This window comes from Loxodonta africana, chromosome X (assembly GCF_030014295.1).
Source record: "Loxodonta africana isolate mLoxAfr1 chromosome X, mLoxAfr1.hap2, whole genome shotgun sequence".
In the NCBI taxonomy this organism is placed as follows: Eukaryota; Metazoa; Chordata; class Mammalia; order Proboscidea; family Elephantidae; genus Loxodonta; species Loxodonta africana.
Window position 1 is genome coordinate 75,601,994 of NC_087369.1, and position 20,125 is coordinate 75,622,118.

The following is a 20,125-nucleotide window of genomic DNA, read 5'->3' on the forward strand; positions in this document are numbered from 1 at the left end:
TTCTTTGCAAATACCTTTTTTCACCAACATAAACAGTGACTATACATGTGGACCTCACCTCATGGAATGCACATGAATCAAATCAACTACATCTGTGGAAAGAGACCATGGAAATGCTCAATATCATCAGTCAGAACTAGGCTTAGGCCCGACTGTGTGACAGACCATCAATTGGTCATATAAAAGTTTAAGTTGAAACTGAAGAAAATTAGAACAACTCCATGAGAGCCAAAGTACAACCTTGAGTATATCCCACCTGAATTTAGAAACCTTCTCAGGAATAGATTTGATGCATTCAACACTAATGACTGAAGACCGAACAAGTTGTGGAATGACTTCAAGGACATCATACATGAAGAAAGCAAGAGGTCATCCAAAAATGGATGTTAGAAGAGACTCTGAAACTTGCTCTGGAACACCTAGTAGCTAAAGCGAAAGGAAGATATACCTTATGATCCAGCAATCCCACCCCTAGGTATATATCCTAGAGGTATGTGAGCAGTGACACAAATAGATATGCACACCTGTGTTCATTACAGCATTATTCACAATGCCAAAAAGGTGGAAACAACTTAAGGCCCATCAGTGGATGAGTGGTTAAACAAATTTTGGTGCATACATACTACAAAACTATAATTTTTTTTTATAAATAATAATGAGGAGAATGTGAAATATCCTATAACATGGATGAATCTGGAGGACATTACTCAGAGTGAAAGAAATCAGTCACAAAAGGACAAATGTTGTATGGTCTTGCTTTTATAAAAACATAAGAATAGGTATACACACAATGTTCTTTGATGTTTACCAGGGTGGTTGGGGGAATCACTTTCTAGATAGTAGACACTTGTTATTTTTGATGATGGGAAGGGCAATACCCAATGTGGGTAAAATCTGCACAACTTGACCAAGGCAAATGAAGACACTAATAAGCAAGAATAAGGGACAATTTCAGTAAATGCTCCAACATATACAATTTTACAACAACAGTAATAACAACCAAAAAATATGAGTGTGGTTACATAGGTATAACCAAAACCAGTCACCACTGAGTCATGGCAACTCCATGCGTTTCAGAGTAGAACTATGCTCCACAGCGTTTTCAATGGCTGTTTTTTTCAAAAGTGGATCACTAGGCCTTTCTTCTGAGTGTATAGGTATATAAAAAAAAATACGTATGCATATATATGTATATAGTAAGACATATGTGAGCTTATGCACATGCATGTATAGGTGTATCTGTAGGCATGTGTATATACATATTTGAGTGTGCTGCATATATACTCATGTATAAAATACATTGAAGGCACAGTTACGGAGACTTCCTAGACATACCCAAACACCTTGCAGGATTGGTTTATTGGATTAAAAGGCTTGGGACCATGGTCTTGTAAGACAACTCGGTCAATTGACGTAACATAGTTCATAAAGATAATGTTCGACATCTTAGTTTGGTGAGTAGCGCCTGGGGGTCTTAAAAGCTTGTCAGCAGCCATCTAAGATACAACCACTGGTCTCTACTCATCTGGAGTAAGACAGAATGAAGGAAACCAAAGACTCATAGAGAAAACTAGTCCAAAGACTAATTGCCCACATGAACCATGGCCTCTTCTAACCTGAGACCAGAAGAAATAGATGGTGCCTGGCTACCACTACCAACCATTCTGACCAGGGAACACAATATAAGGTCCTGGATAGAATGGGAGAAAAATGTAGAACAAAATTCAAATTCCTAAAAAAAGGCTGGACTTACTGCACCAATAGAGACAAGAGGAACCCCTAAGACTATTGCTCTAAGATACTCTTTGAACTTGGAACTGAAGACACTCCTGGAGGTCACCTTTAAGCTAAATAATAGATTGGCTTATAAAATAAACAATACCACCCGTGAGTAATGTGCTCCCTTAAACAAACAACTAAATGAGACCAAATGGTCAACATTTACCCAAAAGCAAAGATGAGAAGGCAAGGAGGGGCAGGGAAACTAGATCAATTGAAACAGAATGAACAGAATGGAAATAATGAGAATGCTGACACATTGCAAAAATTGTAACCAATGTCATGGAACATTTGCATAAAAATTTTTAAATGGGAACCCAATTTGCTGTATAAACTTTCACCAAAAACACAATAAAATATTGAAAAAGAAAATACCGTGGAGCACAGTTCTACTCTTGGCACACACAGGGTTGCCAGGAGTCAGGGTTGCCAGGAGTCAGGGTTGCCATGAGCCAGGGTGAACTCCAGGGAACACTATGGAATATTGGGTCCCCATGAATTTGGATCTAATTGAGGGTAACTTTTTTTTTCTTTACCATGAGCTGGGGGGCAAGTGATTAAGAGTTAACTGCTTTAGGGTTACTGAGCTTCTGTTTGAAATGATGAAAAACTTTCGGAAATAGATGGTGGTGATGGTTGCACGACATACTGAATATAATTAATGTCACTGAACTGTACACTTAAAAATGGTTAAAATGACAAATTTTGTGTTACATATATTTTACCACTGTAAGTTTAAAACTAAAGTATTGAGAGGAAAATAAGATTTGAAAGGGGAGATCAGATTTCAAAATTCAAATAAAGTACATACCCCTAGTACGCTCACATTAGTTTACCTTTCCTGATAATGATATAATTGTTGATGGCATCACCTCTAAAAATAAAAAAAAAAGCTTAATAAAACAGTTGCCATCAAGTCAACGCCAACTTGTGGCAGCTTCATGTGTGTCAGAGTAGAACTGTGCTCTATAGGGTTTACAGTGGTTGATTTTTCAGCAGTAGATCACCAAACCTTCTTCCACAATAGAATATTACTCAGCCATCGTTAAAAAATGAAGTCTTAATACATGCTACAGCATGGAAGAACCGTGAAAACATTATGCTGAGTGAAAGAAGTCAGTCATGAAAGGACAAATATGATCCCACTTATAAGAAATAGGCAAATATATAGAGACCAGAGTTTATTAGTGGTTACTAGAGGTGGGCGGAATGGGAAGATAGGGATTCATTGCTTAGGGGGGCACTGAGTTTCTGTCATGGTGGTGAAGCTATCTGGAGACTAATAGTGGTGATGGTTACACAACATGATGAATGCAATTAATGTCACTGAATTGTACATGTAAAAATGTTGAATTGGCAAAAGTTTTGTTATATATACTTTTACTATAAAAAGTGGATAAAAGGAAAAAATACATTAAAAAACAACAAAATGAGCCTTGAGAGTTGTAAAATTCATCCCCGTTTACAAAGTTGTTCCGCACACCTGATCTCTTTTAACTGTCACATCAGCCTTCTGAGAGTCAGTATTATTGTTCACAGTTTTATGATTGACATTAGAAGCAGAGAGGCCTGAAAAAAAAATTAAGGTGAGAAATAATTCTCCAAAGTTGCCCTGTAAATAAATGGCAGTTTAACAGACATTCAAACCCAGGCCTAAAGTATTCCAAAGTTTACACTGGCTCCACAGTACCTAAATTGTCCTCACAGTTTCCTTATCATAAAAGGAAGAAACAACAGGTAGTGCAAATTCTTAAGCGCTAGTAACTGAAAAGTTGGCAGTTGTAACCCACTCAGAGGCACCTTGGAAGAAAGGCCTGGCAATATACTTCTGAAAGGTCACAGACTTGAAAACCCTATGGAGTGCAGTTATACTTTGCAACACATAGGGTTACCATGAGTTAGAATCAACTCAATGATAACTGAAAATAAAAGAAAAAGAAAGCCTTCATGCCCCACCCTCTACTGGATGTAAATAAGAAAATTCAAGTCACTTATGGCACTCTAAATTATCAGTGTTGGAAGGGACCTTAAAGACCTTTTGGCTAAATCTCTTACTCTCCCCCCTCAATCACAAGACAAGACACTGAGGCTGAGAGAGAGGAAGAGATTCACTGCCAGTCTGTAGACAGTTTCCCTGGCTGTAAGACCTGTTCTTTCCATTCTACAGTTCTGCCAACCAACTCAATTCCCTTTGAGCAATCATAATTCAAAGTTTTGGTGGAACTGAAGGTTGTGATGACTATTCAAATAAGGTTTAAAGTGTCTATGCATTTTAATTACATATTTCTGTTACAATGCAGAATCTCTATACATCAGTTCAACTGACATATCTATGAATATGGTTGTTTCTTAACCATAAGGGATGATTTGTGAGATTCCTCACCAACAATGGGGGTATGATATGTCCATGCAGGGCTGCAGCCATTAAAATCCCCGGAGATAACTTTTTACCTCCAAAGAAGTTAAGACAGTTTAGAGAGGCCTTGGTGTTCTCGAAGGTTCATTTATAGCCCTTTTCCAAGTGCCCATGAGATTGATGAATCTAGCTAAAATAGTGATGAGATGGAAGACTAGTTTATGTTCTACTAGTGGTTAAGAGTTACGGCTGCTAACCAAAAGGTTGGCAGTGTGAATCCACCAGCCACTCCTTGGACTGTTCTACCTGTCCGATAGGGTCGCTGAGTCGGAATCAAAAGCGACTCAGCGGCATTGGGTTTGGTTTTGTTGTTGTTGTTGTTTACTGTGGAACATAGAACAAACTATGCCCTTGCAACAAACTACGCCCTTGCTTCAGCTTCTCCATCTGCAAAATAAAGCTAATCATACCCACTCTTCCCTGCCTTTAAGACTGAATTACCTCGGTTGGTCAGGTTAAGTAAATACTCATAATGCTTGGCTGTGCACAAGATAAAGCTGTAATGCCTCTTTTCCCTGTAGAGAGTAGAAGAGACCAAGACGAAATGTCCACCGATCTTTAGGGACAGACAGCCCCTGCACAGGTTTAAGGAGTTTAAAAGTTAGGGAGTCCCGGGCCGCCGCTGTCAGCATAAAGGGAAACCTCAGTTCCTTATATATCTACTCCTGGCACCCTACCATTTCCTCTACCCTTCCATTCCCACCTGCCTCTCCTCTTTATCCAGGAGCTGGGGGGTGGGGAGGGGGACTGGTGGCCCACAGAAGAATCAGTTGCAGTACCTCGCATCACCCTCCACTTCTGATTGTCCCTCAAGAGGAACGGTCATATGTAGGTTCCATCCCTTGGACAGTGTAGTTCGCAAGTTTAAAATATGTAAAGGCAGCTTGGAAAACCAAGGACCTATATACAAGCTAATGTTTGCAAAGCCCTGGACAAATCGAGGGTGTACGTGTATATGGTGAGTGTTCTGCTGTTTACATTTTTGCCTCCTTGTCCGGGTGAGATTTTGCCTTTGCACGTCTGGATAGGTGAGGAGTGGTTAGAAGCAGTTCCAGGCAGGAAGAAGGGAAGAGAATAGGGTAGATACAAGCTCTGGTTCATGGGTGGAGGGTTCCTAGAGTAACTGGCACTCTGCCACGAGGCCCTATCTACCCTTTGGAGAAATCTCTAAGGTTTCACCAAGTATCGGGTGGATTGGCCATAGCTCCTTCCTCCGTTTGCAAGAGTCACTACCGTTCTACGCGTCCCTGTTGGTGAACAGAGCCCCTTGCAGCCATTAGGAGCTGGTACTCCTAAAGCCTCCTTCTCCACTCCCTCACTGCTGCCCTCCCCCCCCCCCGCCCCGCCACACACACACACACACACACACACTCAACGTCAGTTTTGAGATTAGGCTTTGGAACCAAATCTGGTCGCTATGAGTCGGAATCGACTCGATGGCACCGGGTTTTGTTTGTTTGTTTGTTCTGGCGAGTGCCTCCAGGCGCTCTGGTAGGGTAGTCCTCAAATAAAAAAAAAAGCTCAGGTTAAAGCGTCAACCCTGGTGCCTTAAACTGTGATCCCAGAGAGCAGGAGGTATTCAGGAGGCAGGGATCCTCCAGAGCTACAGCAACCCTCTCCCGCGTTCACCCACGCTGCGCCAGCACTTGTTTCTCCAAAGCCACCCAGCGTTTGCGCTCGGTGAGAGGAGGAGAGAAAAGGAAAGGGGAGGGGAGTAAAAAAGGAGGTGGGAAGGCAGAGAGGCCGGCCCGGCGGGGGCGGGACCCGACTCGCAAACTGTTGCATTTGCTCTCTGCACCTCCCAGCCACCCCTCCGAGATCCCCAGGAGAAAGATTACCGGGAAAGGCGGAGGGTCCGGAGCAAGCCTGAAGGCAGAGGAGACGACAGAGGGAAAGCGACAGAGCTAGCCGCCCCAGTGCGGGACAGAAGCCGAAGGGACGCACCACGCCAACCCCAGCCTGACTCCAGCGTCAGCCAACGCCTTTTGCAGTAAGGCGGCTTCGAAGCAGCCGCCCCGGAGCTGCCCTTTCCTCTTCAGTGAAGTTTTTAAAAGCTGCTAGAGACTCGGAGGAAGCAAGGAAAGTGCCCGGTAGGACTGAGGGCTGCCTTTGTCCTCCTTCCCTTCACCCCGCCCCCCCCCCGCCCCGGGTCTCCTCTCCGGCTGCTGCCTCGGAGAGTTTCTCTTCGCCAGCCCCCACCTCCCCCCTCCTCCGCCAGCGCAGCCCGGCCAGCAGGAGTTTGCAGAGAGGTAACTCCCTTTGGCTTTGAGCGGGCGATCTAGCTGCACGTTGCAAAGACAGCTCTAGGATCCGGGCAGCCGGGGAGCAGCTTCAGCACTGCAGCCGGGACCTGGCTGGTTAGGCAGCACTCAAGGCGTGCCTCCTGGTTCCTCCGACTCTCCCACTTCCCCTGCCTCTTCACCCCCAGATCGCAGGACCAGAGATCAAAAGATGAAAAGGCAGTGAGGACTTCAGTAGCAACAAACAAACAAATAAACAAAAAACCCAACCAAACAAAAAGCCCCCAGAACAAGAACAAAACAACAGGCTGTTCTTATTTGCACCAGCTTCAGTGGACACTGACTTTGGAAGGGGTAGGGTTTCCTTTTTATTTTTCCTCAAGATCTGAGCCTCTTTTGAATCTACCCTCCAAGTATCCAGGTACAGACTGAGCCTAGCAGGGCAGATCGTGTCCAGCGCGTGTTTTACTCTGCACAAGACTTTGAGGTTGTCAGAGGAATTTTGCGTGGTTGCTCCACCAAGTTTCCTTCCCAGGAGCTTCCCGCAGGTGGGCAGCTAGCTGCAGCGCCTACCGCATCGCAGCCTGTTGAACTCTTCGGAGCAAGAAAAGGGGAAGCGGAGTAAGGGAATTAGGTAGAAGATTCAGCCAGGCTCTAGGATGGAGGTGCAGTTAGGGCTGGGGAGGGTCTACTCCCGGCCGCAGTCCAAGACCTATCGAGGAGCTTTCCAGAACCTGTTCCAAAGCGTGCGCGAAGTGATCCAGAACCCAGGACCCCGGCAACCTGAGGCGACGAGCGCGGCACCTCCCGGCGCCCGTTTGAAGCAGCAGCAACAGCAGCAGCAGCAGGAGGAGATCAGCCCCCGCCAGCAGCAGCAGCAGCAGGGTGAGGATGGCTCTCCGCAAGCCCAGAGCAGAGGCCCCACAGGCTACCTGGCCCTGGACAAGGAGCAGCAACCTTCACAACAGCCGTCAGCCTCCGAGGGCCACCCCGAGAGCGGCTGCATCCCAGAGCCCGGAGCTGCCGCGACCGCTGGCAACGGGCTGCCGCAGCAGCCGCCAGCACCTCCGGAGGAGGATGACTCAGCTGCCCCATCCACATTGTCCCTGCTGGGCCCCACTTTCCCAGCCTTAAGCAGCTGCTCCGCCGACCTTAAAGACATCCTGAGTGAGGCCGGAACCATGCAACTCCTTCATCATCAGCAGCAGCAGCAGCAGCAGCAGCAGGAGGCAGTATCCGAAGGCAGCAACAGCAACGGGAGAGCAAGAGAGGCCGCAGGGGCTTCCATCTCCTCCAAGGACGGTTACCTAGGGGGCACTTCAACCATCTCAGACAGCGCCAAGGAGTTGTGTAAGGCAGTGTCGGTGTCCATGGGCTTGGGTGTGGAGGCGTTGGAACATCTGAGTCCTGGGGAACACCTTCGGGGGGATTGCATGTACGCCCCACTCCTGGGAGGTCCACCCCCTGTACGTCCCACTCCTTGCGCCCCGCTGGCTGAATGCAAAGGCTCTGTACTGGACGAATGCCCAGGCAAGGACACTGAAGAACCTGCTGAGTATGCCCCTTTCAAGGGAGGTTACGCCAAAGGGCTGGACGGCGAGAGCCTAGGCTGCTCTGGCAGCGGCGAAGCAGGGGGCTCCGGGACACTTGATCTGCCGTCCACCCTGTCTCTCTACAAGTCCGGAGCACTGGATGAGGTAGCAGCGTACCAGAGTCGCGACTATTACAACTTTCCACTGGCCCTGGCTGGGCCCCCGCCTCCTCCGCCGCCCCCCCACCCCCATGCCCGCATCAAGCTGGAGAACCCCCTGGACTACGGTAGCGCCTGGGCGGCAGCGGCAGCACAGTGCCGCTACGGGGACCTGGGGAGCCTGCACGGCGGGGGTGCAGCGGGACCCGGATCCGGTTCACCCTCAGCAGCCGCCTCTTCCTGGCACACTCTCTTCACAAGCGAAGAAGGCCAGCTGTATGGGCCGTGTGGCGGTGGCGGTGGCAGCGGCTCAGGGGTCGAGGCGGGGACCGTAGCGCCCTATGGTTACTCTCGGCCATCTCAGGGGCTGGCGGGCCAGGAGAGCGACTTCCCTCCACCCGATGTGTGGTACCCTGGCGGCATGGTGAGCAGAGTGCCTTACCCCAGCCCCAGTTGTGTCAAAAGCGAGATGGGCCCCTGGATGGAGAGCTACTCCGGACCTTATGGGGACGTGCGGTAAGTTCCTCCTCTCAAGAATGTCGTCTTTCAGCCACGGCCACAAGGCTAGGTCTGCATTTTGTAGTATCTATCCCCTCCTCACTGTGCGAACGCTCCTTCTGCATCTAGGAGCCCTCGGTAGGGTTCCATTGGAAGGGGCTCTCTAAACTTGGAGTTCTCCCGGGGCGGGGGGACGGGGCTCAACTTGCCTGCATGCTCTGAATCCCCACTGTGGGTTCTGAATCCTCTCTGTGCGCCCCGGATGCAGGTGCGTGCCCTTCCAGATTCCTGGACGACTCCGCTAGCCTCTCAAAATTCCAGCTACCTCGCAGTACTCCACGTATTATGGCTTCCGAACTTAAATCCGACTGCACAGCGACCTTCAGAGATAAAGCCCTTAAGTCTCCCCACCCCAAATTCCTAGAATCTCAAGAAGAAATATGGGCAGTTTCTCCTCTTGGGGTCTGTAAGTGTTTGCCCCCCAGCCTGTTGTCGGTCTCAGCAGGTTAGAAGCAAAAAGCCTGGCCCAAGCGTTTCTCAGCCAGCCTCCTCTAAAGAGATAAACTGGAGTGCCCCATTAGAGAAAGAAAGCGGTATCAGGCTTCTGTGAGCCACTGTGTGAAGGGGTGAGCTCCCTTCCCTGGCAGCAACTTTGGATTTGCCCCAGGGTAGGGGTCAGAGGAATGAATACAACCAGGCAGTTTAGAGCAGGAAAAGGTAGGCGAAAATCACGGGACAACTTTCTGGGTAATCACCGGGCAGAATTTTCACTCACAGCATTGGTGGATTTTCTTGGTAGTTGCTTGGGTCGGTTTTCTCTTATAAAGTGTTTATTTTCTCTGTGGATTATATCAGATCCACAGCCTTAGGTTTTCATCAGATCTATAAAGAGGAGAATGTTTCTTTAATGAACAATTTAACCAGGCTTGAGCCTGACTTATAGAAAGTGCTGGAAAAATGTTTTTAAAGAATTTCCTGCTATTTCAGTGTGCTCAGGAATCTGCTTCAAGGAGGGAAGAGTGAGATGTTTCAATATATGCCTTCATTTTCAGAACATGCTTGGATTTTAAAACATTCGCTGTTAAAAAAAATTTTTTTTTTCACTGTTAGCACTAACAAATTGAGTAAGAACTGTTAGTGACCTATGAGCCATAACCTTGCCCCAGAGTTTTAATTAGGACATGAGAAAAGTGGCGGACAGTTTCATTTTGCTTATTAAAAATTCTTCCTTACCAGTTGTTGAGCTTCTTTGAGACCAGGTTGGAGTTTTGCCCCCCCCACCCCCACCCCAACAAATTAAGATACTAGTTTATCTCCATCAGGGAGAGAGTATTGACTGGGAAGCTGACTCCTCAGGTCTGCCAGGTGCTGATGTGCCCCTGGACTTGTGTCTTGGTCTGTGTGTCTATAGCTATTTTCTTTGATTGTGACTTTTCCAAAATTTCTTTGTTAGCATCTTTGGGCACTTAAATTTAACAATTTGCCTCCGTTCACTGATGCTTCCCTTTTTGGAAGGTTCGTCATACAGGGTCAGAAAAAAGAGGATAGAATTTCATAAAATATTATTTTCTGGGCTGTTGAAGAAACGGCTTCTTACTAGGTTTTACATTCTATTAGCTTTTTAAGGCTTTGCTTACAGGATTTTCAGAGACTTCATTTGTTATTGTCAAAGTATTTTGCAGTTAATTTAGGGTGTTTATTGTTGTGATGGGGTTATACTGTGGAATATAAAGGTCTTCATTTTCTGAGAACAGTTTTACTTGGTAGGGTTAATTTTTTTCTAGGGTTGTCACTAGTCAGTAGAATCTTCTGTGAACTTTTCCGGGAAGGGGGGAGGAATGTCTAAGGTGCTTCTTGGCCTACTATAATGTAATGCTAAACCCATTCACTGGTCCCTTCCATCTTCTTCATGCCCCCCCCCGCAACTTACCCAGTTAATGGGGAAGAAATGAATGGTTCTGCATATTACGGGATGTGTGTGTGTGTGTGTGTGTGTCTTCAAAGGCAAAACTCAAAATTTTCAGGGAATGGCTGTGGAGAACAAAATGCTCTCATCAGGTGTGCACATGTTATTCCTGGTCTTAATTGAAAAACTTCTCTATTAGAAAGACCATCATACCTCAGTGCCTACTTGGCACCCTGCTCAAATTAATGACTTCAACTAAAGATTATTTAGCAGAATCCAAAGAAAGTACAAGATTATTTAATCTTTCCTGGTTTGCGATTGCTGCGTTGGTTATGAAAGGGAGAGCTGTTGTTCCTGTCTTGTAAGTTGACAAAGGATTTCTGTTTTTAGGATATGGAAAATCCTTGAGTCTGATGATTTATTGAAAATTAATCAGTTTCATCAGAATGCAACCAGTCCCAATCTAAAAGTTGACATTTTCTTACTTTCTCTCATTTATAGGGGCACAATTTGGTAAAAGGCAAAGGATTTTTTTTAAGCTAAAGCCAGAGCTTCCTCCCTCTGTATTGCATGTATTATGTGCCAAATTTTAGTTAAAAATCTCAAATTCTTGAGGCTTCCAGTAACCTGTTGGATTCCTCGCTTTCCCAACTGTGTGTTCATGCGAATTAGTTAATTTTAGTAACTTTTTTAACTTTAATAACTTTCGGAATAATTCTCTGTTCTTATATATCAAGGACATTTCTGCTAAGAGAAGGAAAGAGGGCGAAGGTGGTCCTTTTTTACTTACCATGTGGTTTGAACAGAAGGAAAAATATAAAGTGATGGGGCTTGTGTACAACTCTGATGATATTTTCTGGAGCTGTCTTCTCTCCGAGATCAAATAGGACTACAACTTTGTTAATTGACCACTGGCCCACTTGACACAAAAGTGGGGTCACTTATATCCCAGCAAGCAACACAGTAATAGAGCAAACATTTATTCTGTGTAGGATTTAGAGTTGAACTTTAGAGAGATTATTCAGATGAAAAAATAATATTTTAGTTTTTCTTTTGGGAGTTTGTTTTGGTTTCCATAATGCGTAGTATTTTAATAGTGCTTTGAGATTGCCAAATCGTGCCTTTCTCTATTAGTTATTTCAAAAGAAGGCATTTATTAATTCCCCTTTCCATCTCCTGTCCCCTCCCCAGTTATCAAGCAGCTTTTTATGTTTACCTTACAAGGAGCAGTTTGTCTGTTTTTGTAAAGTAGATTTTGCTTTGGGACCAAGAGAGCGATGTTCTCCGTCTGTAGGCTTTGAGGGTCGGTATGTTGGGGAGGCACATCCTTTTTTCATTGTCAGCAAAATAGCTGGTGGGTTTTTTATGGGTCCCAATAATCAGATCCTGAGGACCAAATGGTCACACTTAGTGGTATCCCATTTGGGAGCATCCGTAGGATGTAGCGATTGAAGGCCCCTCTTGCTTCCAGAGTATCTTTCCCAGCACAGACAAAGATTACCGGTGGTAAGGGGTTTGTTCAGTAAAGCTTGCAGCTTTCCAGTTGCAGGGTCACTTTGGGGTGCTTTCTTGCCTGTGCTAATTTTACTTCATCAGATTTGCGTTCTTTGAGCCATAAACTTTGAAAAATATGTTGAATTTCCTGGCACATTTAATTTTCTTTGTGAAATGTTTTTCCTCCCCTTATTGATTTTCTTGTCTGGTGTGTATATGCACGCATTTAAAACAAAGAATTCTTTGGTCTCCTGACTTTTAAATATATTGTGGCTGTTCTTTGTGCAATTATGTGGGATGGAGTTAGGGACATGGGGAGTTTTTATTATTATTGTTATTAGTATTATTGTGATATCAAGATCACCAATTTCATTTGGAACTCTGTTCAAGCAGAGAGCAGAATGCGGGTGGGCATGGCAAAGCAAGGGGCTTATTTTATAGTCAAACTTGAAATCATGATTCTGAGAAATGAAAAGCAAATCAAAAATCAAGTTTTGTGAGGTTGGGCTGAGAGGGAAAAGGAAACCTCTTCCCACCCACCACCTCTACCATTTTCTCTTTGTCTGCAGCTTCCTCAAGTGTGGCTTGTCCCTGATTTTCTTTTATTCTACTCATTTCGTGCTTTAGACATTGAAATATACTTCTCAGGATATTTTTCTCATTACACCTGTGGCAGGCTCCTAATTATATATATATATAGAGAGAGAGAGAGAGAGAGAGAGAGAGTAACAGATCAGGAATCAACCCAGCACCTCTCTTTTAAGACTAGATGACTTGAGGGGATTGCAAAACGAATTCGGAGTTTAGGGACTTTGCGATTTAATGAAGCATTTTGCCGGCTGGGGTCTATGTCTAGCTCTGTCTACTGACCATTTTGGCAGGCTGAGAATAACTGGACCCTTTCTCGTCTGAACAAGTCTGTCTTCGTCAGACTTAGCCAGGATATTACAAGAAGTGCCTAAACTGCGTGTGAGGGTGCTCGCTGGGATTGTTTGGCTGGGCTAATCTGTTGAGGCTACGTGTACATCAATCATCTTAAAACAAAGAAAGATATTAAAGAAATGAATTTACCTCAGACTTTTCTTGCGAGCATTGCAGCAAGTTCTGGGATGTCGAATTCAGAGTAAATTATCTTATCCTAAACACAGAGCTGAGTTTTTTTTTTAATTTAATCGTTTGTGAAGTTCTTATACTTAGCAATGCTTGGTTGGCCTTTGTTATATAGTACAGAATTATGAAATCTTATGTAGCACCCTTTTCAAAGAAAAGACCCAGCGCCTTCCAGTTTATTTGCTAGCACTCACGTGAATTTGAGGAGGCCAGGAGGGGGTTTAGTTATCACTCCTTTGCTAGTTGAGGAAGTACAAATAGTTGCATTTTCTATAATATCTCTTTGCAGTGGGAAACCTCTCTAGAGCAGCATTTGTTCTCGAAACTCCCTACCTGATAGATAATGTTTTAGATTGCTGCTCAGCAAGGGCTTCTATCAGTGGCTGCTGCATAGAGATGATAGGCCATGAGTTATGCACAATTTCTTGCACTCTTATGGGTGATACCACCCCTTCTCTCTCACACCAATTCCTGCTGCCACATCAGAGTTGAGGGCAGCTCACCTAAATAAGGTTATAGTTTTAAAGCCCTGGTCACTTGAGCATGCTGCCAATTTAGATCATGCCGTACCTGAGTTGCTTCTTTATAATAACTTTGTTGAGACAACTCGCGATCTATACAATTTACCCATTTAAAGTGTACAGTTCAGTGGTTTTAGTATACTCAGAGTTGTGCAGCCATCACCACAATTTTAGAATATTTTAATCACCCCAGAAAGAAACATTACATTCCTAAGCAGTCGCTCCCAATTCTCGCCATCTTCCCCAGCTCTAAGCAACCACGAATCTACTTTTTGTTTCTATGGATGGCCTATTCAACATGTCATATAAATGGAATCAGGCAGTAAGTATGTGGTCTTTTGTGACAGGCTTCTTTTATGTGGAATGTTTTCAGGGTCCATCCATGTTGAAGCATGCACTTCATTTCTTCATTATGCAGAATAATGTTCCATTGTATGAATATGCCCCATTTTATTTGTCCATTCATCAGTTGATGGACATTTGGGTTGTTTCCAATTTTTTTACTATTAGGAATAATGCTATTATGAACATTCTTGTAAAGTTTTTGTGTGAACATATGTTTTCAATTATCTTGAATATAGGGGTCGCTATGTGTCGGAATCGACTCAGCGGCAGTGGGTTTGGTTTTTTTGGTTTTATATACCTAGGAATAGAATTGCTGGGTCATATGGTAACTCTAACTTTTTGAAGAACTGCCAAAATGTTTTTCATAGCGCTTCACCATTTTGAAGGAGCCTTGGTGGTGCACCAGTTAAGTGCTTGGCGTCTAACGGGAAGGTCAGCAGTTGTGACCCAGCAGCCGCTGCTCGGGAGAAAGATTTGGCAATCTGCTTCTGTAAAGATTACAGTCTTGTAAGCCCTGTAGGGCAGTTCTCCTCTGTGCTGTAGGGTCGCTATGAGTTGAAATTGGCTCGATGGCAATGGGTTTAGTTTTTTTGTAGTTTTTTTTTTTTTGTTTTCACTGTTTTACATTCCTGCTAGTAATGTATGAGGGATCCAGATTCTCCACATCCTTGACATTTGTTATTTTCCATTTCTTTTATTATAGTCATCCAAACCCATTGCTGTAGAGTCAGTTCTGACTCATAGCAACCCTATAGGACAGAGTAGGGGTTTCCAAGGAGTGGCTGGTGGATTCGAGCTGCTGACTTCTTGGTTAGCAACTAAGCTCTTAACCACTGTGCCACCAGGGCTTTTTATAGCCATTTAGTGGTTATGAGATTGTATCCTATTATGGTTTTAGTTTGAATTTCCCTAATGACAATGATATTGAGCGTCTTTGCATGTGCTTCTTAGCCACTTGTATATCTGTGGGGAAATGTCTATTCAGATCCTTTGCCTATTTTTTAATTGGGTTTTCTTTTTATTATTGAGCTGTAACAGTTCTTTACATATTATGGATGCAAGATTATGCTTTGTGAATATTTTCCCCTGTACTGAGGGTTCTTTTCACTTTTTTTGATGGTATCCATTGAAGCATAAAAGCTTTAAATTTTTATTAAGTCCAATTTATCGATTTTTTCTTTTGTCGCTTGTGCTTTTGATGTCATATCTAAGAAGTCTTTGCCTAATCTAAGGTCACGAAGATTTACAATCACACTTTCTTCTAAGAGTTTTATGGTTTTAGCTCTTACTTTTAGGTTTTAGGTTTTGAGTTAATTTAAGTTTTGAGTTATTTTTTGTGTGTGATGTGAGGAAGGGGTTCAGCTTAATTTGTTTGCACTTGGATATCCATTTGTCCCAGTGCCATTTGTAGGAGACACTATTCTTTCTCCATTGAATCATCTTGGCATCCTGGTCAAAAATCAGTTGACAGTAAATGTGAGAGTTTCTTTCTGGACTTTCAGTTCTATTCCACTGATCTACATGCCTGTCCTTATGCCAGTAACACACTGTATTGGTAACTGTCATTTTGTAGTAAGTTTGAAATCCAGAAGCATGAGTCCTCTTACCCTGTTCTTCTTTTTCAAAATTGTTTTGGCTCTTCTGGGTTCCTTGAATTTTCATACGAATTTTAAGATCAGCTTGTCAATTTCTACAAAGAAGCCAGCTGGAATTCTGATAGGGATTTAGTTGAATCTGTAGATCAATTTGGGGAGTATTGCCATCGTAACTATTAAGTCTTCTGATCCATGGACATGGGATGTCATTCCATTTACTTAAAAAAAAAAACAAACCAAACCTTTTGCTGACTCATAGCGACCCTATAGGACAGAGTAGAGCTGCCGCATCGTGTTTCCATGAAGTGGCTGGTAGATTCACACTGCCAACTTTTTGGTTAGCAGCCGAGCTCTTAACCACCGTGCCACCAGGGCACCTCCATTTACTTATGTCTTTTTAATTTCTTTCAACAGTGTTTTGTAATTTTCAGAGTACAGGTTTTGCACTTTTTTTGTTAATTTTACTCCTAAGTATTTTATTCCACTTGACACTATTATGAATTAAATTGTTTTCTTAATTTAATTTTTGGATATTTCATTGCTAGTATATAAAAGAAATAAATATAAGTGATTTTGTATTCTGCAATTTTGCTAAAAGTACTTAAGTTTTGAATGCCTCTGTGACTTAAGGGGCAGAGGATTTTTGCTGCTGCACTGAAAGCTAAAGCATATGTTGTGCCATCTTATTTGAAGGCTGTGTAGGCACACTGGTCTCAGCTTTTCCCAGCTGTGAACTGGAACTGGTAATGCCAGCAGTCCCCTTTCTGGATGAATAGGAGAATATCTCTAAAGTTTTGGAGCTCTTTTAGAGACCAGTAGCAAGAAGTCTAAGGTTTATACAGTGAACAGTCCTTGTACTGGAATTTGGATTTGGGAACTATTAGCATGAGGGAAGAGGAATAAAAATCATTTATATACAGAAAAATAACATTAAGAGGTAACAAACGTGAACCAGGCCACAGATATTACTAGCTGTATTTGGTTTATGTTTAGGTAAGCAGCTGGAGTAATAATTTTATGTTTTTTTTTATGCTGTCTTTTGAGTAAATTTCCTAGTCAGGGAAATGGTTAATTTGCTCACATATAATTTGGGCTTCTTTTTGAAGATATACTCCATAGCCACGAAAACAGAGATAAAATTCACCTACACAGGGACTGAGCTTTGGAATCATTAACTCCTTAGGCTAAGGGTCATAGCTAATCATCCACAACTGTAATTTTCTGATGGTGGTAATTGAACTGCAAGCTATTCAGCAAAAGGTCCTATTGTGACCTAATAATGACTTTAGAGATGCCCCTAATAAGGTGATAAAATGAAAAGAATCCATCAATCAGCCACTTTTCATTAAGCATCTGCTATTTTTTTTTATGTGCCCAGCTGTGTGCTAGGAAGAGCTAAGGTGAAAGGGGACACAATTTAGGGAGGATCTTGAATTCACTGCCCCCAAGGAGCTTATAGTCACAAACAAACAGAAGGGCAGCACCATGATACCAGTATAATTAGATACTGGGTTGTATGATACAGCCTTTTGAAATGCAAGCATTAAAAAAATAAATACATATTCATATGGGTATCTGGGCTGAAGTCGTCAGCAATATTACTTGTGGCTGCCTCTAACCCATCATGGAAGTAGATGGGGAGCATGCCTGAACTCAAGGAATAATTATAGGTCATGATGGATATTTCAAACATGGTAGCTCTGGAAATAAAATGGAAAGTGAATTGGAACAAGGGATGAGAGGTTGAAATATTTAAAATCTATTTCTGCATATTCAACAGTCAAGTCAGTTACTAGTTTCTTCTAGTTAGTTACTAGTTTCTCCCTCAGTTTCTTTAGCTTTATCATTGCACTTGCTGGAAACATGTTTTGATGTCTTTGGACAAGTCTGTAATAATATGAGGAATGAATTAAAAGTTGAAAGAATATTGAGTACAAAAGACCTAGAGAAGTGGTTTTACAGGCAGAGTGTGATTAATAGGTCTGAATTTGGTGTGAAAGCCAACAAAGTTGCCCAGTGTGGTGGTCAGATCAAGAATGATTCATCGGCTCTTAAGATTTCCAGTGATCAGGGTGGATTGCTTTGAGGTTCCATATAAATGGGGTTTCAGAGTGTTAGTTAAGGGAGGCAAGTGAGAAAAATAAGTCAGACAATTCTGGGAGTAAGGGGCACATAACAATCTTTTTTGTAAGGGTTTTGCCCATTTAGAAGATGTAGATTTTTAAATGGCCGGCTCTCTAATCACGGGCTCCGTTCTCTGCAGTCCGACTAGGTTCCTTGCTGGTGGAAGTGTAATCCTGCTATCTGGCCGCTAGGGGGACTGCAAGTGTCCTGTGGCAGGATTTCATTGGGAGTGATTGGTACACTTTCCTGAATTCTACACAGAGCCAAGGCCCTGTCACTGGATAACTTGAGCCAGAACCCCCTAGCACCAGATAGTAAATAAACTATCGTGGTACTTAGTAATTTTTCTGGGATATTCTTTCCCAAAGTGAAAAAAAATTTTTTTATTTATGCTGTTTGACTCTTTGATACCTTTTTGTGAACGTGGAGCAGAGAACAGTGACATTGGATATATTCCAATAGCACTGTAGGTGCAAGAGAGGAAGCAGGGAGACAAGGCTACTGCAGTGATCCTGGTAAAGAGATGAGAGTGGCTCAGACCAGAGTGGTATTAGTGAAGAAGGTGAGAAATGGTTGTACTCTGGATGTGTTTTGAAGGTAGAGAAAACAACATTTACTATAAGACTGGATATTTGGTATGAGAAAATGAGAGGAGTCAGGGATGACAGATTTTTGGTCTGAGCAACTGGAAAAATGGGGTTGTCATTTACTGAGATGGTAAAGATTGTAAGAGGGGCAGGTAGAGTGGGATGGTGGGACTTATGAATTTGACTTTTGACATATGAAGTTTGAGTTATCTGGTGAACATGTTGATGTTTTAGTTTTAGTTTTCATGCGGTGCCCTCAGCTTTCCTGCTCTTTAAAGAGATTAAAAAGGACTTTTGAGATCACCTAGACTGTTGATGCCCTCTCCCCTCCCCCCCCCTTTCATTTTATGGAGGGCTAGCTAGTAGAAGGTCTTGTCCAGGGTGAAACAACAAGCTGGCAACAGAACTAAAGCGCAAACTCAGTTCTCCTCAATTCCAGTTCAGTGTTTTTTTATTGCTATGTTGAGGCCTCATCTTTCCCAGACCTTAAATCAGATAATTAAACTAAATTGTGAATCAAAAACTGGAAAATCATGCAAATTGGCTGTTTCCCCTAATAGTTGGAATAATATTATTATGTTTTTACTGAACCACATGCCGAATAATTTATTCCTTGAAAAAATGCAGTAAGTATAGGCTACTGAGCTTTGATCGAAGAGGGAACCTAAACAGAATCTGAAGAGGAATGGCTTGAAATTCTAGAATTTTAGAGCTCATGGAACGTGGGAAACCATCTTCTATAGCTAGCTCATTTCATGAATGACGTGGCTGAGGTTCAGAGATGGAAATGGACTTGGCCAAGGTCACACAACAAGCTGATGCCTTTCAGTTAGATCCTTTTCCAAGAGGGTTGGCTGTCTGTTGTTTCCTTGGAAAAGTCATATTAGAAAAGTGATTTCATACTTAGAACAAAGCAATAATTACAACAGCAATAATAATGATAGCACTTAAACTAGTTGCCATTGACTCGACTCTGACTCCTAGTGACCGCATGTGTGTCAAAGTAGAACTGTGCTCCATAGGGTTTTCAGTGGCTGATTTTTCAGAAGTAGATTGCCAGGTCTTTCTTCCAAGGCACCTCTGGATTGACTTCAACCTCCAGTCCTTTGGTTAGCATCCAAGTACATTAACCTTTTGGACCACCCAGGACTCCATGATAGTACTTTAAAAAAATACACGGTATTTAATGAGTGGTTATTGTATGCCAAGTTTTGGCACCTTACGTGGAGTAACTCATTTAATTCTCAGTAGGCCCAGAGAAGTTAAGTAACTTGTCCAAGGGTCACACAGCTAGGAAGTAGCAGTGTATGCATACCCAGGAAGTCTGGTTTCTAAGCACTGCACTATACTAGCAGCTTCTCAGATTACCTATCCATTACCTTTATCATCCCAAAAGACTGGTGACTGAGGTGGCCTCATTTTGAGGTGTCTCTAATGAAATCCATTGAGCTTCACTTTTAGTTTCCTAGGGCTGTTGTAACAAATTACCACAAACTGGGTGGCTTAAAACAACTGACATTTGTTTTCCCACAGTTTGGGAGGCCAAAAGTCCAAAATCAAAATATTGGTAGTGCCATGCTCCCTCTGAAGGTTCTAGGGAAGAATCCTTTCTTTCCTCTTCCAGTTTCCAATGGTTGCCTGCAATCCTTGGCATTCCTTGGTTTGTAGTTGTGTCATTCTAATCTCTGTCTCTGACTTCAGTTGGCATTCTCCCCTGTGTGTCTATGTTCCTGTATCCAAATTTCTCTCTTCTTATAATGACTTTAGTCATATCTAATTTAGGGCCCAGCCTGATCCATTAAGATCACATCTTAATTAGA

At 43.1% G+C, this 20,125-nt stretch overlaps 1 protein-coding gene across 1 annotated transcript in view; it reads left to right on the forward strand.

Annotated features, from left to right (window-relative positions):
• Positions 1–6,415: 6,415 nt before the first annotated feature.
• Positions 6,416–20,125, forward strand: part of AR (androgen receptor) — a 241,220-nt gene continuing 227,510 nt past the window's right edge. Inside the window, exon 1 of the mRNA XM_003412742.4 lies at positions 6,416–8,641. Coding sequence (XP_003412790.1) covers positions 7,095–8,641 — 1,547 coding nt within the window. The 5' untranslated portion in view covers positions 6,416–7,094. The remainder of the gene's footprint in view (positions 8,642–20,125) is intronic.